The sequence below is a fragment of the Capra hircus genome, chromosome 2 (genome assembly GCF_001704415.2).
Source record: "Capra hircus breed San Clemente chromosome 2, ASM170441v1, whole genome shotgun sequence".
NCBI lineage: Eukaryota > Metazoa > Chordata > Mammalia > Artiodactyla > Bovidae > Capra > Capra hircus.
The window spans coordinates 108,972,969-108,995,633 of NC_030809.1; the positions used below are offsets into that span (position 1 = coordinate 108,972,969).

The 22,665-nt window shown below is 41.1% G+C and overlaps 1 protein-coding gene across 3 annotated transcripts in view; it reads left to right on the forward strand.

Annotated features, from left to right (window-relative positions):
- NOSTRIN (nitric oxide synthase trafficking) overlaps positions 1 to 22,665 on the forward strand; it is a 66,082-nt gene that overhangs the window by 24,026 nt on the left and 19,391 nt on the right. For 2 of the 3 annotated variants that reach the window (XM_005676014.3, XM_005676013.3), the window contains exons 3-8: positions 5,519 to 5,602; positions 10,455 to 10,517; positions 10,719 to 10,800; positions 13,200 to 13,262; positions 16,039 to 16,137; positions 22,413 to 22,538. In XM_005676014.3, coding sequence (XP_005676071.1) covers positions 5,519 to 5,602; positions 10,455 to 10,517; positions 10,719 to 10,800; positions 13,200 to 13,262; positions 16,039 to 16,137; positions 22,413 to 22,538 — 517 coding nt within the window. The remainder of the gene's footprint in view (positions 1 to 5,518; positions 5,603 to 10,454; positions 10,518 to 10,718; positions 10,801 to 13,199; positions 13,263 to 16,038; positions 16,138 to 22,412; positions 22,539 to 22,665) is intronic. The other variant, XM_005676015.3, reaches the window with a different exon arrangement.

A 22,665-nucleotide genomic window follows, 5' to 3' on the forward strand; every position in this document is an offset into this window, starting at 1 on the left:
AGGAAGAGCCTGTGCCTGACAGCATTCCCTTTCCCGTGGGAGCCATTCAGAATGGTTCTGGAGCTGTGGAGGAGAAAAGTGTGCCTTCTTTCCCCCACACCTCTCTGTCTCTGTATATTTTGGCTGTTCTGAATGTTTAGAAATTCTTTTGGATACATACTCATAATCATATGGTTACAGGGAGGGGGACCCCTTCCAGGGCCCGAAACTGGGCTCTTGTCTAACACTCAGAAATGAACTGTCCGAGGAGACACATGTGCTGACAAAGCAAGAGATTTTATTGGGAAAGAGCGCCTGGCCGGAGAGCAGGAGGGTAAGGGAACCCAGGAGAACTTCTCTGTCACATGGCTTGCAGTCTCAGGTTTTATGGTGATGGGATTAGTTTCTGTGTTTTCTTTAGCCAATCATTCTGACTCAGAGATCTTCCTGGTGGTGCATGCCTTGTTCAGCCAAGATGGATGCCAGAGAGGAGGATTCTGGGAGGTGGTCAGACATGTGGTGTCTCCTTTTGACCTTTCCCGAACTCTTCCAGTTGGTAGAGGTTTATTAGTTCCATGTTCCTTACCAGAACCTCCTGTCATAATACAACTCATGCAAATGGTTACTATGGTGCCTAGCTAACAATATTAGAAAAATTAATATTTATTAAGAACTCATTTGGTGCCTATCACTATCTGAGCACAACAAATGCATCATCACATTTAATGTTCTATGTGTGGCTTCCAAGCAAGAATGGAATGCTAGAAATGAAACTCCTGAAGATCCCTCTGGTTAGGATGGGTTAGGAGAGGGTTTATGTGTCTAGGTGTTGCAAGTGCTAGAGAGTAGTGTACACTGACTTCAGAGCTGAGCACAGTTCAAACTTGTGGGACTGAATTTAAATAATTCAGCAGTTTAAAGTTTTCAAAAGTAGTGAAATGAGAACGGACTTGTAGTGGAGACTGGTTAAAAATCCTAACCAAGACCTGATAGGAAGTCCATTAATTCATTCAAGAAATACATGCTGAGTACCAATAACATGCCAAACACTGTTCTAAGCCTAGAGATATAGCAATGAGTAATACAAAATCCTGACCCTGGTGGATCTTACACACTAGAGATGTTCAAAGCACACTAAAAAATTATGTGATGTAAGATAGTGATAAATGCTAGGGCATAATTAAAGCTGTAGGAGATAGTGACAAGAGTGCTCTTTTCAATAGGCCTCTGAGGCAGTGATGTTTGCACAAGACTGGTTGAAATTGACGTGAAGGAGAATGCCATGGGGTTATGTAGCAGACGAACTACCTGGCAGAGGCCACAGCATGTGCAAAGACCCTGAGGCAGGATGACATATGGCTACTGAACAAGGGTATGGTGAACAAGGGGATGACGGGAGAAGAAATCAGAAAGAGGACTGGGGTCAGATGGTGCAGGTCAATGGACATCACTCTCGTCTTTGAGCCTCTATTTGGGTGATTGCCACCTCTTAATTATCATAAAACCCCTTAAGGTAAGTCTGATTACTTCCTTTTAAAGTTTCCTAAAGCCACTTTACTGAGTGATAGACTCTCCTGGGATTCTAGAACATTCAAATTCATTGAGGGTGGTGGTCTCTTTGAGCTTGCTGCCAACCAGGACTCTCTCTCTCCATCAGTCAGAACTTATTCCAAGAGCAGAGAAATCTTTTTATAACACTGTGAGTTATTTCTTTATCATCTTCATTATTTAAAAATAGTTACCTTAATTTTTCTTATTCTTGAACAAGGCCTGCTACCAAACAGGTGTTTTCTTCACCTAGGCCTTAACATACATCCTGCAACAGCCTTCTTTCTTTTAAAAAGTGGTAAAAATAACTTGGTGCACAGTTGTGCTAATGAAGAAAAATGAACAGAAATTTAGCAACAGGTTCATAGCCCATGATGTCTGGATTTCTCTTATAAAAGAGAACTGTCTTTCCTTCTTTGGTCCATAACACTGAGTCTAATTTGTGTGAGAACATCCAAGTATTAAGTTAATTACTGGAGAGACCTGAGATTGTTCCCCAAATGAAATGGAGTCAAATAATTTTTAAAGATGTTTTATAATAAAAATAGAATTGAAAGACTGAAAAATATGTAATAAAGACTCTCTGGTCTATAGTAGGATGAAAAACATAGTATAAACACAATGGAGTATTACTCAGCCGTTAAAAAGAATTCATTTGAATCAGTTCTGATGAGATGGATGAAACTGGAGCCGACTATACAGAGTGAAGTAAGCCAGAAAGAAAAACACCAATACAGTATACTAACACATATATATATGGAATTTAGAAAGATGGCAATGATGACCCTGTATGCAAGACAGCAAAAAAGACACAGATGTGTATAGCGGACTTTTGGACTCAGAGGGAGAGGGAGAGGGTGGGATGATTTGGGAGAATGGCATTGAAACATGTATACTATCATGTAAGAATCGAAAGGCCAGTCTATGTCCGATGCAGGATACAGGATGCTTGGGGCTGGTGCACAGGGATGACCCAGAGGGATGTTGTGGGGAGAGAGGTGGGAGGGGGATTCATGTTTGGGATCGCATGTACACCCGTGGTGGATTCATGTCAATGTATGGCAAAACTAATACAGTATTGTAAAGTAAAATAAAGTAAAAATAAAAATTTTTTAAAAAAAGAAAAGAAAAAAAATTCAACTTAATTTCTTACATTTTTATTATTTTCATTGAAAAGTGAGGAGATGAATAAAAATGTGTCTTCATTTTAGTTATAGATGGGCCTAGAATGGGACATGGAAAAATCAGTTTAAGATGAGAGTGATTCAATCTATCCCAAAGAACTGAGATTTCTTTTGAGGGGCATGCCCAGATTCCCTAACGGGTCTTGTCTTGCATACACACTCATGGGAATTCATCTTCTAAATTCCGTGTTGGCCCATTAGGAAGCATGCTGTTGTTTAGTGGCTAAGTCATGTCCAACTCTTTTGGAACACCATGGACTCTAGCCTGCCAGGCTCCTATGTCCATGGAGTTTTCCAGGCAAGAATACTGGAGTGGATTGCCATTTCCTCTTCCAGGGATCTTCCCCACCCAGGGATTGAACCCGAGTCTCCTCCATCAGCAGGCAGATGCTTTATTACTGAGCCACCAGGGAAGCCCCAGTTAGAAAGTTACTGTTTGGCTAATTCCATTATTATCTTATTACCAGCTATTATAGTCTAGAGCTAGTCTGATGGTGCTGATGTCTCAGGATAAGTAGGAAAGGAGTTGGAATAGTTTGCAAGGACTGCCATAGCAAGGCACCACAGACTGGGTAACTAAACTTCCAGTCTTACTGTCACTTCTTGTAGCTTAAACTACAGAAACATTATTGTGTCACAGTCCTGGAGGCTGGAAGTCTGAGATCAATGTGTCGGCCAGGTTGGTTCCTTCCAGGGACTGTGAGGGAGGATCTGTTCCATGCCTCTCTCCTAGCCGCTGGCGTTTAACCTTCAGGATCCTTAGCTTGCAATTCATCATCCCGACCTCTGCCTCTTCATCTTTACACAGTATTCTCCGTGTGTGTGTCTGTGTGTGTCTATGCTCAAATTTCTTCCTTTCATTAGGACATATCCATATTGAGTTCTAGCTCATCCCAGTGACTACATCTGAACTTGATCATTTGCAAAGACTCAATTTTCAAATAAGGTCACATTCACAGACAAAAGGGTTAGGACTTAAGCATGAAAGGGTAACAAGCAGGAAGGCCAGGGGTCTCCAAACAGAGGAGATAGGCTGCAAGTGTCAGACATTTTTTTCTCTCTCTTAATGGCAGGAGGAAACAAACTAGGGTTGCATTTTTTCCCCCTTCTCTATACAAATTAAAAAAGAGGTTTCTCTTAAAATTCTGTGTTGCCATTATGACACCTGGTTCCTCCTGAGCTTAACTTTTCTTAAACCTTGAGCTAACCAATGCATTTTTCTTATGGAAATGTTTGTCTTAAGCTTTGTTAATGCGCTATATATTTACCCTGTTGTGCCCAGAGTCCGAGTCCCCAAAACTGACAGAATGAGATGTCCACAGCAATGCAAAAGCATGAAGGGGTTTATTGCTAGCTAGGGCTCAAGTGTCATCCAGCGCAGTGGAGTCTTGACGAGGGCCCCGAGCTCTGAATCACATCTACTTTTATACAGACGGTTCTTTATTCCTGTAACAGCATAGCTGATTGGTTAAACCGTATGCGCGCGCGGGACTTTTAACCTCGCATCCCTATCCGGATTGGCTCAGGTCTGGCGTGGGCGGGGGGAGCTACGGGGATTTCTTCTGATTGGTCGAGCTACACTGCCTGCGGGAGTTCCCAGTGCCTCAGCTTTCCTAGAGACTAAACCTCAGGCCTAGCCTGCCCCTTAGAGCCTGTCCTGGCTTCAGTTTGGTCCTAACAACCCCAGACTCAGTCTTCAAGTCAGTTCTGCCTAAAGGCTCAGACAAATCAGTGTGTTATACTCATACATTGCTCTCCTAATCTGGGTTAATGAAACTGTATAATTGTATGGAAATCTGCCCTTCTTCAAGATTCTTGTCAATCATTTTATGGCCCTGGTGCCAAGGTTATCTCAAAATGCATCTTGTGGGTGAGGGGGCCTGGTACCATTCTCTTAGTTTTGAGACATTTCCTTTCTTTAATTAGTGGACTGCTAGTAGGCAGTGGCAACCCACTCCAGTACTCTTGCCTGGAAAATCCCATGGACAGAGGAGCCTGCTAGACTACAGTCCAAGGGGTAGCAAAGAGTCAGACACGACTGAGCGACTTCACTTTCACTTTTCACTTTCATGCATTGGAGAGGGAAATGGCAACCCACTCCAGTGTTCTTGCCTTGAGAATCCCAGGGATGGGGGAGCCTGGTGGGCTGCTGTCTATGGGGTTGCACAGGGTAGGACACGACTGAAGCGACTTAGCAGCAGCAGTAGCAGCAGTAGCAGCAGTAGCTATATAACATCCAGCTAAAGACTAGCAGGGAGGCACTCTTTCCACTCCCTTCTGATGTCTTTGTCAGAAGCCTTCTCTATCTCATTTATACTTTAATAAAACTTTATTACACAAAAGCTCTGAGCGATCAAGCCTTGTCTCTGGCCCCGGGTTGAATTCTTCTCCTCCGGAGGCCAAGAATCCTGGCGTCTTTCATGGTTTAGCAACAACCTTTTAGGAACACAGTCCAATCCATAATGCTACTGTACAAGAAGGTTAAAATGACCCAGAGAGATGTTGTGGGGAGGGAGGTGGGAGGGGGGTTCATGTTTGGGAACGCATGTAAGAATTAAAGATTTTAAAATTTAAAAAATAAAAAATAAAATTAAGAAAAAAAAAAAAACTTCTTTCCCTTTTTAGGACTCTCCTGGATATCTTTAAGGTTTACGCCTAGGACAGGAGGATCCTTCTAGGAGACAAATCATCTCTTTACGCGTTCCATTATCAGCCTGAGTCCTCCTTCAAATCTTTGTGCATGCATGTGTGTTTTTCTTGATTTCCAGTCATTGTATCCTATCCAACAACTCTGCCTTTGCTAACAGGGCAAATCTGGAGATTAATTATGCCAAAGGACTTCAGAAACTGGCAACCAAGCTAAGCAAAACATTACAGAGCACAAAGAAAAAGTAAGTACATGGACGAGGTAAGGCAAAAATCACTCTTAAAAATAATTTCTTAAAAGTGACATTGTTGTAGCCATGCATTCCGGGAAACAAACTCACTCAGAAGGACAGTGCAGATAGTGGAGTGAGGTTTATTACACTGGCGGGCCCAAGGCAGAGTCTTCTCTTAGCCAAGAACCCCAGCCAGTTTTTGTGAAAACCTTGTATACCGTTGAGTGTAGGTGCTCAAATCCACCTCCCCAAATTCTCTGAAACTAGTCTGAACAAAGGACAAGAAGAATACAATCAAAGTTAACCCATGATTTGTATGCCTTAAACCCGTGATATGCCTTTAAGCCAAGGTAGCTAACCATGGACAATTATCAATAGGCCTGTGGTCATACCCCAATAAGCATAATAGAATTTCTGATTCTATTTGGTTACACAGATAATTAGGGTATTCTTTTAGGTGATGGAGAGTCTACCTACGGACCCTGGGGCTCTTCCATCGGGAGGGTCTGATTTTCCAGTTGGTTTGTCCTTTCTGTAGATACTGAGCATATAGCTCAAAGTCCACAGTCCAGCCCAAGATAGAGTCCTGCTTTCAAGGTGGAGCCTGTTCTGTTTGTTTCTTCCTTCAACATATGTTCAGTTCCAGCTTCCTTTTATAAAGGTGGCAGGTCCAGAGCATCAAGCCTGGTTTCCAGTTCTTGGGCACTTACTGTGTGCCAGACACTGCGTTAAATGCTTTTCTAGATTTGCTACATTTAATCCTCACAACAATCTCTGAGAAGTCTTTTTATGATCCCTATTTACACACAAGGACTTAAAGCTTGGAGAGTTTAAGAAACTTGTGACACATATAATGAATTTCAGAACTGAATTCATCCTGTGTTGTTGTGAGGCCTAAGATCATATTCAGAAAAGGCCTTGGTGATGATACTAACTTGGGAAGCAGATTTGTTAAGTCGGAAGGTCTTGAAGTCCTGAAGTGTGTATCCCGCTTTATCTCAATTTTATGACTTTCAACAAATAACCTGGCCTCCCTTGATTTCCTCTTCTGTTATATGGAGTAACAAGGTATGCTCCTTTGTGTGTGGGGGGGGAGGGTGGGTACTGGGGTACATATTAAACGAGATAATATATGTAAAGACGTTAACAGATCAGGTGCTGAAAAAAATGTTGTTTCTCAAGTTTTTTTCAATTCAGTTGAAAATGAAGTCAATTACTTCTCTTGGGAAAGAGAGGAAAGATATTGGTATTCTTATAAAACAGTCCATTAGTGATAATTTGTTACAAAGGTTTGACTATTGTTTGCAGATGTCACCCAATGGCAGTGTCATTACAAAGACCCCTTCTGATGGTAAAAGAAAGAAGGAAAGAAAAAATAGAAGCCTTGTGGAGCATTCTTACTCCCCCTTAGGCATCATCCTATAACAGCAAATAGTGGCTCTGAAATTGCTCTGACTTTGAGCTTGATTTTTTTTTTAATTTTTTTTTAGTTTTTTATTTTTTAAATTTTAAAATCTTTAATTCTTACATGCGTTCCCAAACATGAACCCCCCTTCCACCTCCCTCCCCATAACATCTCTCTGGGTTATCCCCATGCACCAGCCCCAAGCATGCTGTATTCTGCGTCAGACATAGACTGGCAATTCAATTCTTACATGATAGTATACATGTTAGAATGCCATTCTCCCAAATCATCCCACCCTCTCCCTCTCCCTCTGAGTCCAAAAGTCCGTTATACACATCTGTGTCTTTTTTGCTGTCTTGCATACAGGGTTGTCATTGCCATCTTTCTAAATTCCATATATATGTGTTAGTATACTGTATTGGTGTTTTTCTTTCTGGCTTACTTCACTCTGTATAATCGGCTCCAGTTTCATCCATCTCATCAGAACTGATTCAAATGAATTCTTTTTAACGGCTGAGTAATACTCCATTGTGTATATGTACCACAGCTTTCTTATCCATTCATCTGCTGATGGACATCTAGGTTGTTTCCATGTCCTGGCTATTATAAACAGTGCTGCAATGAACATTGGGGTACATGTGTCTCTTTCAATTCTGGTTTCCTCAGTGTGTATGCCCAGCAGTGGGATTGCTGGGTCATAAGGTAGTTCTATTTGCAATTTTTTAAGGAATCTCCACACTGTTCTCCATAGTGGCTGTACTAGTTTGCATTCCCACCAACAGTGTAGGAGGGTTCCCTTTTCTCCACACCCTCTTCAGAGATAAATCCACACACATATGGACACCTTATCTTTGACAAAGGAGGCGAGAATATACAATGGAGTAAAGACAATCTCTTTAACAAGTGGTGCTGGGAAAACTGGTCAACCACTTGTAAAAGAATGAAACTAGATCACTTTCTAACACTGCACACAAAAATAAACTCAAAATGGATTAAAGATCTAAATGTAAGGTCAGAAACTATAAAACTCCTAGAGGAGAACATAGGCAAAACACTCTCCGACGTAAATCACAGCAGGATCCTCTATGATCCACCTCCAGAATTCTGGAAATAAAAGCAAAAATAAACAAATGGGATCTAATTAAAATTAAAAGCTTCTGCACAACAAAGGAAAATATAAGCAAGGTGAAAAGACAGCCGTCTGAATGGGAGAAAATAATAGCAAATGAAGCAACTGACAAACAACTAATCTCAAAAATATACAAGCAACTTATGCAGCTCAATTCCAGAAAAATAAACGACCCAATCAAAAAATGGGCCAAAGAACTAAATAGACATTTCTCCAAAGAAGACATACGAATGGCTAACAAACACATGAAAAGATGCTCAACATCACTCATTATTAGAGAAATGCAAATCAAAACCACAATGAGGTACCACTTCACACCAGTCAGAATGGCTGCGATCCAAAATGAGCTTGATTTTTAGGACAGTATTTTAGTAGCCTGGGGCTTTCCTAGTGGCTCAGATGGTAAAGAATCTTCCTGTAATGCAGGAGACCTGGGTTCACTCCCTAGGTCAGGAAGATCCCCTGGAGTTGGGAATGGCAACCCATTCCAGTATTCTTGCCTGGAGAAGTCCATGGACAGAGGACCCTGGTGGGTTGCAGTCCATGGAGTTGCAAAGAGTTGGACATGACTGAGTGACTAACAGTTTCAGCCTGCAAAGAAACTAGCAGAGCACCCTGGTTGAATATAAATAGACCTTTTCAGATTGCCCAGGTTTTAATTCCTGCTCTATCACTTACCAACTGGGTAGATTAGGAATCTCGTGCTTAGTCCCTAAGTTGTGTCTGACTCTTTGCGACCCTATGGACTGTAGCCTGCCAGGCCCCTCTGCCCATGGGATTTCCCAGGCAAGAACACTAGAGTGGGTTGCCATTTCCTCCTCCAGGGGATCTTCCCCACCCAGAGATTGAACCTGAGTCTCTTGCATTGGCAAGTGGATTCTTTACCACTGTGCCACCTGAAAAGTCCCTATATTCCCTCTCAGTGCATAGTGTATTTAAGATGGAAATAAAACCTACCTCATGTAATTTCTGTGAGGTGCTTGTATAATAACCCAAATTATTTCTATTCTCAAAGACCGATTAAGTGAGGGTCAGAGAAACTGAGTGATTCTTCCAAGGTCGAGCAGCACACAAAGGGGAGCTTGTAGATTCGGACACAGACCCTCTGAGGTCAGTGCCTTCATGTTCCTGCTCTGCTGCCCTGCGCCTCCTAGGGGCAAAAGTCAGATTCTCTTCCTGAAAGTGTACTTGGATTTCTTGCAAAACAAACAAACAGACCAAAAAAAAAAAAAAAAAAAAAAAAAACTACTGAGATTTAATTTATATACAATAATAAGCACACATTTTAAGTATATATTTTGATTGATTTTGTTATAAGTATACACCATGCAGCCGCCACCAAAATCAAAATATACCTATTTTCATCACACCAAAAGATGCCTCGTACCTGTCTATAGTCCTTTCTCCAACACAGTCCCAAGGTTAACATTGATCTGCTTTTTTTCGATCTAGATTATTTTGTATTTTCTGGACTTTCCTATAATTGGGAGTATACAGTAGGTCCTCTCTTATGCCTGGTTTTGTGCCTGGCTTTGGATGCATAGAAATTCTGACATCCTTTCATCTAGTTCTCCCATTCTGCGGCTGCCAGGTGCAGCCTGACAAACCCCCTTGGCGTGTCAAGCCCAAGTCATTTGGAGGCAAAATCTCTGTGTCATCTTGCTCTCAGTAAGGGCACCGATCTGTCCTCTCCTTTCCATCAAAGTCTACACTGGGTCTATCCCTTCGGTTTATTGATACAATGGGCTTGCTATTTGACGGCCAACTATATGTAGGAGAAAAATAGCATCATATTTCTTGATTCTCTCTTTGCGCTACTTGGGTCAGGGCAGAGCAACCCTTTTGTTAAATTGAGATACTGTTCACAATACTGTGGAGTATCTGAGCTGTGTTCCTAAAGGCCAGCAGGGAATCTGAGCACACAGGGAATGAGCAGGGCTCTGAAGTCATCCATCACTCAACTTCTCTGAGCCTCTGTTGGTTCATCTGTAAAATGAAGAGCCTGAAAAGATTGTCTTTAAGGGTCTTCTACCTCTGGCATGCTCTCTCCCACCTGTTCTAAATGCCTTCTCATCCTTGCTTACTTTGTTTCCCTGATACTTTACAGACATGAAATGGAAATCGGAATGAAAATGACTGGGGAAAAAAAAGCAGATCATGTAATGATTACAGTGCAAATAAATATGTTGGCTTTAATCCCATGGAGAAATTGAAACAGGACTGGGGATATGAGTACAATTGCCAAATGCAGGAATCAGATGGGATGCTTTATTTCTGGGACTCCTGGGAAAATGGCACACACACTTGTCCTCCCTTGTTTTTCTCTCCAGCTGTCTTGCCAGTGCCTGGGCCTGGGTCTCAGAGGGCATGAAGTCTGCAGGGGACCTGCATCAGTGAGTACTCACAACCCAGCCTTGCTCCAATCCCAAAGGGAGTTATAAATATTTAAAGTGGGTATACTACAAATACTTCTGTGCAAACTTGCACTGAGTAGATATGCTGTAACACACTATTTTATTCCCTCAGAAAATAATTTGGAAGGTAGATATAAATCCTAATAGTAGGCTTGTGTGTCTTTTATGTTCTATTTCCAGAAAACTTGGCAAAGCAATTGAGTTGGAAGCAATAAAACCAGCTCATCAAGTCCTGAGTGCACATGAAAAAAAGAGAAAATCAGTGAGTCAAAATATTTCTTTTCTTCCCTGTTAAAGCAAGATTTCTGTCTTTGGCTCAAGAGCTAGGTAATCGAAAAGTGATACTAAGTTTTAGGAATTTTATCATAAAAATAAACACAAATCCAAAGATTTATGTATGAGGATGTTTGTTGAAGCCTTGTTTATAGTTGTGAAAAAATGGAAACATTTTCATCTTCCAAAAATAAATTAGGATAAATTCAAGCAATGGAATGTAACCATTAAAAATCTTACAGAATAATTTAATGGTATGGGGATGTAGTGCTAAATTAAAAAACAAAATGAGCAAATCTAACAATGTAACTTCAATTTTGTAAAATAAATGTGTGTATATATGCATAGAAAAAAACCTAGATGCACCTTCCCAGAATGATTATCTCTAGATAGTGGAATTAGAGGCTATTTTTATTTAATTTTTTTGTATTTTTTGGTATTTATATTGCTTTTCAATAAATAAGTATTCCTTTAGTAAATAGAATTATAAACACAATTTTAAGAGGAAATGCTTTTTTATACTTTTCAGTTTGAGATTAGCTTAAAGCAATAATAGGTATTGCTATAGGTATCAAATAGCCTTAAAATTAAAGAAAAATAAATAATACTTCAGGGCACCTGGTCATCTGTATGGCCTATGTACTTTTCCTTCCGGAACAGTTTCATTTGCGCTCCTTTTCCTTTTATTTGTGCATCATATAGTCAGTAAGTACTTCAAAATATATTTCCAGGCAACATAAAGGGGTATTTAATAAACACTGCTTAGCTCTAATAGAGATGGTGTCACTGTCTGGTAAGGTGAGAAGTTCAGAGGAGTAATAGCAGGTCTTTGCAAAGGGTAGGGGCAGTAGCTAAGCAGAGTTTTAAGTGACCACAGCCAGAGAAAGCCAGTCTTAAAGGTGGTAAGTCTGTAGGATGAGGGGATTTATGAAAGCCCTGATAGAAGAGAAATGATACTGAAAAAATCTTATTTGAACTTATGAAACTAAGTCAGGAAATTGAATCAATGTTGGGTGAACATCCATGTATTTTTGCTAGAATGGATGCCTTCCTTAGGGCTAGGATGATGGGGAAGTTTACAGTAGTTATCAGAAAAAAGGTAATATAATCTTCTGCCTTTGCAAATCATCATAATAGAAATTAAACACTAGTCTATATTTTATTAATTACAAAATATTTTCATACCACATAATAATATGATAATCACCAGCATTTCCTTAGTACTTACTAAATCAGACACAGTGCTATGATTCTTATCCCATTGCTTTAGATAATTAATATCACGGTCCCCACACTGCTGGTTCAGTTCATAATTGTTTCATATTTGCCCACCCCTATTCCACCCCTGGGCTTTCCTGGTGGCTTAGTGGTAAAGAATTTGCCTGCCAATTCAAGAGGCACAGGTTCAGTCCCTGGGTTTAGAAGATCCCCTGGAGAAGGAAATGGCACCCCATTGCAGTATCCTTGCCTGGGAAACCCCATGGACCTCTAGAGGAGCCTGGTGGGCTACAGTTCATGGGGTCGCAAAGAGTTGGACATGACTGAGTGACTAAATAACATTGCACCCCTATCACCCTATCACATTTTCTCACAAAAGATTTGAATTTTTAAAGTGAACTTAATCTGCATTTCAGCCACAGAAAGTCAAAAGTGGCACAATGCATAAAATTATTTTAATCATATTTGTTACAATAAAATATATAATCCAAGTTTAATGAACTGATAAGAAAAAATAAAAGTACAGTGTTGCTAGATCTCAAGGTGGTTGAATGATGGCTGGTCTAAGGGTTTAGAGGAAAGGTCTATAGTTTGGGTAAAAGGTTTTACCCTCACTTAAATCTGGTCTCCTTATGAGGTTGCTTAGGTCCATTTTCATCAGCTTTATTACTGTTCCACTGGCTATTGTAAAGTAGGAGAAAAAGTTAATTATGATGAAGGATTCAATCTCTTTAAAATTAAAGCAGTATTCACTTCAGAAATTATAAGACACTTAGCTAAGTTACCACTGAAGGACTTTTACCATTTCTCAGGGTGTTAAAGTGTGGGCTCCACAGAATGAAGCAGAAAAGGAAAGTGACAGGATGAGACATGATATCAAGTTACACAAGTTCCTCCTCCACTCCACACAGATTGTACCCATTTATGTTTTTTTAAATATAACTATATATTAGAAATGATTATCTTACCAACCAAATGCATTCATACTAAATCCTATGATAAGATTCTTGACCTGAGGAAAAGAGAGTTGGCTACTTTCTCAGGAAATATGTCCACTGTAAGGTTTTTAAATTTCTATTGCTTATGATACTAATTGTACTATAATTAATAAGCCAACACCATGACTCAACAAAAAGAAAAAAAATTTTTTCCCTTTTTCCCCCTTGATAGCTTGATAACGAAGTTGAGAAGACAGCAAATCTTGTCATTAGCAACTGGAATCAACAAATTAAGGCAAGTATACACAAATGTCATTTGTATAAACTCAATATTTAGGATTGAAGCTTTTGGCATTTGCACAAATGGGATCTTTTTTTTTTTCTGAAGTTAAAGTGTTCAGTTGTGTCAGACTCTTTGCAAACCCATGGGCTGTAGCCGCCAAGCTCCTCTATCCATGGAATTCTCTAAGCAAGGCTACTGGAGTGGATTGCCATTCCCTTCTCCAGGGGATCTTCCCATCCCAGATATCGAACCTGGGTCTCCAGCATTGCAGGAAGACTCTTTACCATCTGAGCCACAAGGGAAGCCCCATGTACTTTAGTGTCAGTATTTGTAAGTGCTGACTGAAGAGAAGAATGTTTCCTCATCTGAGTTATTATATAGATATGTCCATGGAAATCCCATGGAATGAGGAGCCTGGAGGGGTACAGTCTATGGGGTCACAAGAGACTAACACAACTTAATGACTAAACAACAACAACAACAACAACAAACCTTTCAACTAAATCTATAGAGGAGCAAAACTCCAAATATGGCTTTCATTTATAGCTAATAAGTAGCTTTTATTGTATGTCAAGTGCTATATATATTTATGTATTGAATCATCACAAAAACCAACCAATGTGGTATATGACTATGTGTTGTCCCATTTTATAGATGGGTGGGGAAGTGTAGACACAGAGGTTAATAATCTTCTAAGGTTACAAAACTGGTTAATAGTTGAACCAAGTAACCTGAGCTCCAGGTTACTGACCTTAACCATTACCTACACTGACTGCCTCTCTGTATAATTTGTAACTTAGGGCATGATATGAATACTGAGTTTTGGTCTTGTCTTTTATAGAAGGCCATTCATGACCTCTGTTTTTCCAGTGAGAGCAGCATGGTTGAGGGATGGGTAAAGATGTGTAAAGGGGAATGCCTGTACTGATTCCGTGAATATGTACGACTCACTTCTTGTGCAGCATGCCGCACTAAGACATGGTTCTTGTTTCATGTAATTTAAATTATACTGGCTAGATATTAATAACATGTGTGCAGGAAATAGTGAATGATTCTAAGGAGAGAAGTTATGATCTGATGTGAGAATTTAGGGCATCATTATATGGTCGTAAGCAGAGAGAATCACAGATGGTGCCCATATGTATGTACAGAAGATTATTCTAGAACAATCCAGTTTAGAAGGAATTCATTTTGAGTGGGAAAGACTAGAAGCCAGTGCAGAGGGAATCTGCTCAGAAAACCCAATGATCCCCTTTGAGAAGACTTGGACTCCCAAAGTTGAAATTCTGCTTTTTCATCTTGAAAGTACCGGTGCCCCAAAAGATCCTTTTTTCTCAAGTAGACACTCATGAGTGCCAAATAAGGGGAAACACCTTCAGAAACTGGGGGCCCCATTTCAGCCCTCAATGTTGCCTCTGAAGCTGCTGCTAGAACCGAGGGCTCCCTAAGACAAGGACATTAATTATAAATGTTTGAGAAAAGTGAATTTCTATATTGACAATAGTAATCCCAGTAAAAGGATGCTCATGAGAATCACTTTTATAGTAAATATGTGAACATCCCACAAACAGTGTCCAGTCATTTGTTTCCAAGTTTGCTCTTGATTTATGAGCTTTCTCAAACAAGTTTGTTTTCAAAAATTCATTCTTAAATATTCAGCTTTCATGGAAAATTTGATATAATAGATGGGAAGAGAAACCATTTTCAGTAGCTGTCACTGCTTTCAGGAACAACAACCAAAAAAACCCTTCTTATTTCCCAGTTTCCACCAAGTAATTTTTCTAAGTAAAATGATTTTATTTTTATGAAGATTGACAGAGAAATTAGAGAACATAAAATGCTTGTGCTATAATAATTTTCTCTCCAGTTACAATTCAAGGGATTCAGCATGTCTTCATTCAGTAATGAAGCATAGTCTGTTTTGGAGATGCAAGTGAAAAGCCTTAAAGGACCAAATGTTCTTGCCTCCTGCTCTCATTTATCAGCAGGCATGTGACCAACAGAAGGTGGGAGGAGGCGGGCTCTCTGAGCTGCTTGTTCCTTGAATTCCCTTTTATAGAGGTTTCACGTGTTTAGAGACATTCAGAAGGCTTTGCCTCTGATTTCCTAGGGGAAGAGAGACGTAAAATTTCCCCTTCATTATCTGGTTTTACAGTCCTTGCAACTTGAGGTGAAAAACCATACAGCCTTTTCAATCGACCCAGTTCCTGAACAGGCTGAATCCAACTCAAACCAGATTCTATTGATTTATCTCTGGAACATCCAGAGCTGGGGCTGTAGGCAACAGAGAACAATCACTTAAATTATAATCCGTGCCGAGGTGGGAGGCATCAGCAGAGGAGGGGTACTTTAAATGCTCTTCCTTTCCAACTCCTCCCTCCACCTGCCTGCTGCAAATTCAGGGCAGTTCGCAGGATGTCAGGCAGATGCCCAGCTCTCAAGCCAGAGCATCAGGGAGCAAAATTTTCCTTTTGCTCTAAGTTTTAGGAGAGCATCTTAAAATGACCTCAATTATGGTTTGTAGACTTAGCCATCAATGATTTAACAAAATATATGACCCTCTTGAATGAACTCAATGCAATGAAAAAATATACAATGGTTCTCAGGGCAAAATATTAGCCACTGTGGTGTTTTAGCAGATTTTGGGGTGAGGGCATAAATAAAGAACTAAAAATACACAATCACTCAAGCTAGCACGTGTATATAACTTGTTCCAGAACAGAAGAGTTTTTCTCTTGACACTAGTTTCTGATCCTTCTTTGCTTTTCTTGTATGTTTTCGACTCTAGGCCAAGAAGAAATTGATGGTTAGCACCAAGAAGCATGAAGCACTTTTCCATCTTGTAGAAAGCTCCAAGCAGATTACAACTGAGAAGGAGAAGCAGAAGGTAACATCTCATGGCCAGCTGAGTACATGTGGCTTAGAGATGGATGAGCTTCCTGCCGTTAGCTGTGAACACAGGAGAATTGGCTGACTCCACCTCTGTGTGGGGTCTCTGCAGAGCTGTAGTGTGGCAGAGTATGAGATGGGATCCAAAGTTATTTCTGGTCTCCACATATTTTTGAAAGGTATTATCAACAGATAACAAAGCAAACCAGTGTCCAGTGTTTTTGATAAGGAGCACTATTAAACACCCCAAACAAGCTCATACCCCAAATAAGTAAGATATACATATGCATAACATATAATGTACTTTACCTATCCTATATATCCTATTTATACTTTTATATTATATTAATGTTATAAACATTATAAAACATAAAAAAGTGGAAATATTTGAAGGATGTGGTAAAAATGAAATAATATTTTCAGTGATTAGTTGATCATGATGACTTCATATAGTCATTCAGCGACATATACAAATAAAATACACATGTGGGACAAGGTTCAGCCTTAACCCTCAGTTCAGTTCAGTCCAGTCGCTCAGTCGTGTCTGACTCTTTGCGACCCCATGAATCGCAGCACGCCAGGCCTCCCTGTCCATCACCAACTCCCGGAGTTCACTCAGACTCACGTCCATCGAGTCAGTGATGCCATCCAGCCATCTCATCCTCTGTCGTCCCCTTCTCCTCCTGCCCCCATCCCTCCCAGCATCAAAGTATTTTCCAATGAGTCAACTCTTCACATGAGGTGGCCAAAGTACTAGAGTTTCAGCTTTAGTGAAATATAAGTTCGTGTTTCTAGTATGTCCGCTTATAATGTCAAGTTTTTGGTCAGCTTCTTATCAGCTCTTATTAGATCACGCCAGTTTTCACCTTTTCACACGGGTGATGATGCAGCCGTCATCCTGAGCTGGAGAAAGCAGGAGCTCTGACGTTTTCCTGTGGCTTTCTTGCATTTGTATTGTTAGCATTTCCTGCGGCTTTCTCGTGCTTGCATTGTCAACATCAACCTATAGCTTCACAGCAGAAATCTGCATAAAGCATGTGTCAATTTTGTGTATGAACCTAACTGAAGCTAGATGAGGACTTCCCTGGCAGTTCAGTGGTTAAGACTTCGAGCTTCTACTGCAGAGGACTCGTGTTCAATCCCTGGTCAGGGAGCTAAGATTCCAAATGCTGAGTGGTGAGACCAAAAATATAAGTTAATAAATAAATAAAGCTAGATAATACATCTGCAAATCCATATGATCCAGACTCCTTATGACGGACACATGTACATAGATACTGAGAGTGAAGAAATGTGTGTAAGGACCCACATCAGCATCTCATGTTGTAAAATTTCCACTCTCCCTCCAGAATACTTCAGAATCCTCAACTGTCCATGCATGGGCACCAGTATCAATTCACATATTGAATAAGAGCAAGCTGGAACACTCTCTTTATGCAGAAATGAACACAAATATTATTGGGATACTAATTATCTTGCATACCCCTTGTGATGTGCACCCCAGACTGGAAACTTCTGAAACAGTCAATATCTTCCCCTAAAGATGGGCTCCCTCTAAGAAAATGCAGGCCACACACTGCAACCCAAAACATCCTTAAAAGAAGACAAGAATTGTCATCACCAAGTAACTCCATCTCACCTGAGAAACTATTAGCTGAATAACTTAAATTCATTGTTAGCAAGATTTTGTAGGGTTCTTGTGTCAATCTTCACAGTTTGAAATGATCATAATAACAAGGATTAAATAATGAGATAGCTTCCAAGGAGGAGGCAAAACCAAAGTAGGTTAAAAACCTAAGCTCTGGGCCCCTGCTGTAGGCATTTGGGGCCCTCATTAGAAGCTATTCTTCACTGACGTCAGGGAATAACAAGGGGAAAAGCATGGGCAGCCAAGTGTTGAATTTCTGCTTCCTTCCCTCATTAGCCGCTTTCCAGGGAGACAGAAGTCTGTGATCCTCCTCCCGCCTTTCTCCAAGCTGGTCCTGCTAACTATAACCCTTGGCTGTCATTACATCACAGACCCCTACCGCCTTCATCACTTTATCTGGTAGCTTTCTCACTTTCAGTCCCAAGGCTAAACACCTACAGCGGCACTCATCTTTGCCTCTCGCAGAGGCCTGCCCATGATCTTGGCCTGGTCTGGTGCCGCTCGTCAGTCCTTGTTTTCCTGTCCTTACTCTCCCCAGAAGCTGATCTACATTTTCAAGCTTCTCACTACTCGGTCGCCATCATCCACTCTCGGCAGATCATCTCACCTACAGCGTCGCAGAGAACACAGCGGCCAGCACGGCCATCTGCCTACTGCAGCGCAGAGGGACAGGCCAGCTTTTCATCCTGCGTTCTAACTCCCATCCCCGCCTCCTCTCAGTGACCCTTCCCTTGATTATTCCCTTCTCTCCTGGGTCTCAGACAGACTCCTCTCTAAGTTGCTTCCCATCAGCCTTCTCAACTTCCCTCCATCTCGGGAGAGTAGAAAGAGTCAGGGAGACGCCCTCCATGACCAGAGTCCTGTTCCTCTCCACATATCATCTCTTTATGTTTTGACTTCTTGCCTGCGCTGTGCAGCATGTGGGATCTTAGTCCCCACCCCTGCCCAGGGATTGAACCCATGCCTCCCTGCACTGGAAGCGTAGAGTCTTAGCCAACAGACCACCAGGAAAGTCCCTCTTTCTTTTTACAGCAAGATTCATTGAAAGGGTTATCTGTGCTCTGTTTCCACTTCCTCATCTGTTCACTTCTCAAAGCAACCACCAAGATTTCCCCACCAATTTGCTAGGAATGTTCTTACCTTAAACACAATGTGGTCCTTGTTGCTAAAGCTAATGGGTGCTTTCCAGTTCTGATTCAATTTAATTTCATAGGGGCATTAATCACCATTAATTTTCCCCTTCTAGAAATATTCTCAACTTCAACAAATCTTACTCTTTTGGTTTCCCTGTCAATTTTTTCTTAAGCTCCTTTATGGACTTCCTTGTTCTGCCCGAACTGTTCATATTGCTGTGTCTGATGATATCCCTCCTGGGCCTCATTCTGTTTTATTCGGCTTGTATCTCGAGTCTGACACAGTACTCTCAATATCAAGTGCTCAATAACTACAGCTACTCAACAAATACTTCCTCAAGGCTCCATCTACTATGTCTCTGCCGATGATACGCCAGTTTATATCTCCAAACCAAACCAGTTTCTAAACTGCACTCTGGCACTTCAAACAAACTCAATATCCAAAATCAAAACCATCCCTCCCCTCTACTAAAAGTATTTTTTATGCCTTTTCATAACTTTGAATATTACCATCCATCATATCCTCCCAATTCTAAGTCCTAACCTAAATCATTCTTGAATTGTCTGCACATACTTCTCTCCACAGCCACTACTCCCTCCCAGGCCACTGTCATCACTACTTGGGTTACTCCAGGTGACAAACTGGTGTCTCGGCTTTCAGTGCTGCATCCCCTTAGCTATTCCCCATATACAAGCCAGGCTCACTTCTCTGGAACTTTAATCTGAGTGTATCACTCTCCTTTAAAAAGCCTGAAAATACACCCAGGTGACCTCAGAATAAAGAACAACTCCTCTGTGTGGCCCTTTAAGACCCTCCCTGACTTGATCCTTGCCTAACTCTTCAGCGCTTTCACTTGCTGTTCTTCCTCTCAAACTGTGTGCTCCAACCTCACCAAAAATGTGCTTTTGATACCACGTCAAGCTACTTTGCCTAACCAATTCCTACTTTCATTTTAGGTTTATTCACACAGGGGTCACTCTGTGATACTTCTCTCATCCTGGGATCTATCACACAGAACAGCAATGGTCTGTGTTGGTCCCCAACTAGAGAAGGAGCCTATGTATCCCTTTATCCATTCCCAGTGTCTAGTACATGACACAGTTGTGGCGTCAAGAAATGTTGATGAATGAATGAATGGATGAGATGTTTGTTCCAAGAGAAAGAAAAGAGCAAAGAAAAAGTATTTAATCTGACAAATTTAAGAAAAGTTTCTGAAAAGTTTCTTAAATTAGAGTATATGTGTCTCCATTCTTCGGTATCTGTTTGGGGTTATTTGCTGTAAGTTTGCTGAGCAGAAACTTCTAGTCAACAGTTATATAGTGCAGGCTGATGAACGTGAGTTGTCACCTCCAAAGCGACTCCATTTTTATTGCTAGGGGCCTGGGCACACTCAACAAGAACCAGAGAACAATAACTTGGCCAAGTATAGCATGGTGCACGTTCGAGTCTTTCTCTGTATCATTATTAGGCTAAAATTCACAAGCTCATGTCTCTGTGGATACATGGCTCATTGCACTTGATATGCAAGACCAACCATGTCCTGAGTAGACCATACATCAGAGCTGAGAGACAGCTGAATGGCCAGCATGTGAACTGGAATAATAGTGAATGTGTTAACATTCAGCATTTTGGATGAATGTTCATTACTGAAATGTTCGTTAAAACGTCCTTAAACATAAAGAGGGGCATTCTTAAAAACATTTATCTCTATCCTTGAAACTCTTAAACTGCTTAAATCAGAGGGACCCTTGGGACCATTTGCTTCAGAATCATCTGAGGAGGCAATGAAAATTCAGATTTCCCAATCCTGCTAGAGAACTACCGAATCAATATTGCTACTTGTGGGACCCTGAAAATTTCCAAGAATGTCTGGTCATTCCTAGGCATATTAAAGTCTGAGAATCCTTCTTATAATGCAATGTCTTCCTTTCTCAAAGATGTGAGATTTTGAGGATTCAATTCAAGCTATCCTGGTCCAGAGAGTTTTGTATTACTTTGATTTTTACCATCAGAATGGCCAGTTAGGGTGATCGGCCAGGGGGGCTCTTTGTTAAGGTGCAGATTATCAGGAATCAGGATCCCTGAGGGGAAGCTGGAGATTTCCCATTTGACAAATGTAGGAAAGCACTTGTCAAGCTGTCCATAACTTACAGTGAAGAAGGGCATGTATCAGGCTCTTTGCAGAGTCGGACACAACTGAGTGACTGAACAACCACAGGCTCTTCACTGGTAATAGTAATGCTCCCTTGTCTTTGAGTGCTATGCTACTGATAAATTTTGAGCAGTGTGCCTGCATCACCTGCTGGACTCCTCAAGACAACACAGTGGGGATTCCCCTGTGGTAGTTCAGTGGATACGACTCCGCGCTTCCAGTGCGGCGGGAGCAGGTTCAATCCCTGGTTGGGAAACTAAGATTTTTACATGCCATGCAGTGTGGCCAAAAGCAAAAAACAAAAACAAAAACAAAAACAAACGAACAAATAAAACAGAAAACAAACAATACAATGAAGTGGGAACATCGCTATGCCCATCCCAAAGATGAGAAAACTGTGTCTTGTGAACTTTAAGTAACTCACCGGCAGTTAGAACCAGGACTCTAATCCTGAAGTTTGACTCCAGAGTTATACTGCAGAGTTTACATAGTGAAGTGACAGAATGTTCCAGACCTAATCCCAGTTCTACAAATCATCTAACTGTACAAACCTCTACCTGTGGAGAAGATACTGCAGAGTCCCATGGACTGGAAGGAGATCCAGCCAGTCCATTCTGAAGGAGATCAGCCCTGGGTGTTCTCTGGAAGGAATGATGCTAAAACTGAAACTCCAGTACTCTGGCCACCTCATGCGAAGAACTGACTCATTGGAAAAGACTCTGATGCTGGGAGGGATTGGGGGGCAGGAGGAGAAGGGGACGACAGAGGATGAGATGGCTGGATGGCATCACCGACTCGATGGACGTGGGTTTGGGTGAACTCCAGGAGTTGGTGATGGACAGGGAGGCCTGGTGTGCTGCGATTCATGGGGTCGCGAAGAGTCGTACATGACTGAGTGACTGAACTGAACTGAACTGAACTACCTGTGCCCGTAAGAAATACCGAGGACTAAAGAATTTACTAAATAAGAGTACAAGAATCACCAGTAGATTACAGTCTGGAGTTGCAACTTCCTGATCTGAACTTGCTTCTCCTCACCTGTCATTTGGCCTCGTCCCTCATCTGATGAAAGCAGACATATCACATCATATTTAAGGACCTCTGTTTCCTCATAGGAAAACTGAAGGAATCCTATTGAAAGGGCCTTAGGCTTCCTTTCAGTTCTGACATCCCTGTTTTCTGAGAAAGATGTTTGATTTCATCATCTACTGTTACTGTTTGTGACTTTAGCTGGGAGATGAGAAACTCATCATGGGGATGCATGTAATTCTTTCTCTGGAATTACCAAAGACTTTCATAAATGTGTTCCTGAATATGTGACACTGATGTTTTACTTTAGCTCCTCAATAAACTGAAAAAATCAACCGAGAAGTTATCGAAAGAAGATGAAAATTACTACCAAAAAAACGTGGCAAGCTGTTCTACCAGACTGAAATGGGAGAACACACTGGAAAATTGCTTCCAGGTAAGTTATGCATTCCTGGTTTTTTATTTTTCTTTTTCCAAGGAGGCTTTGTGTGGGAGAGAAATCACTGCTCCTAGGCACCCTTCAAGGGCTATGAGAAACACATTTAACCTCTCCGTCTCCATCC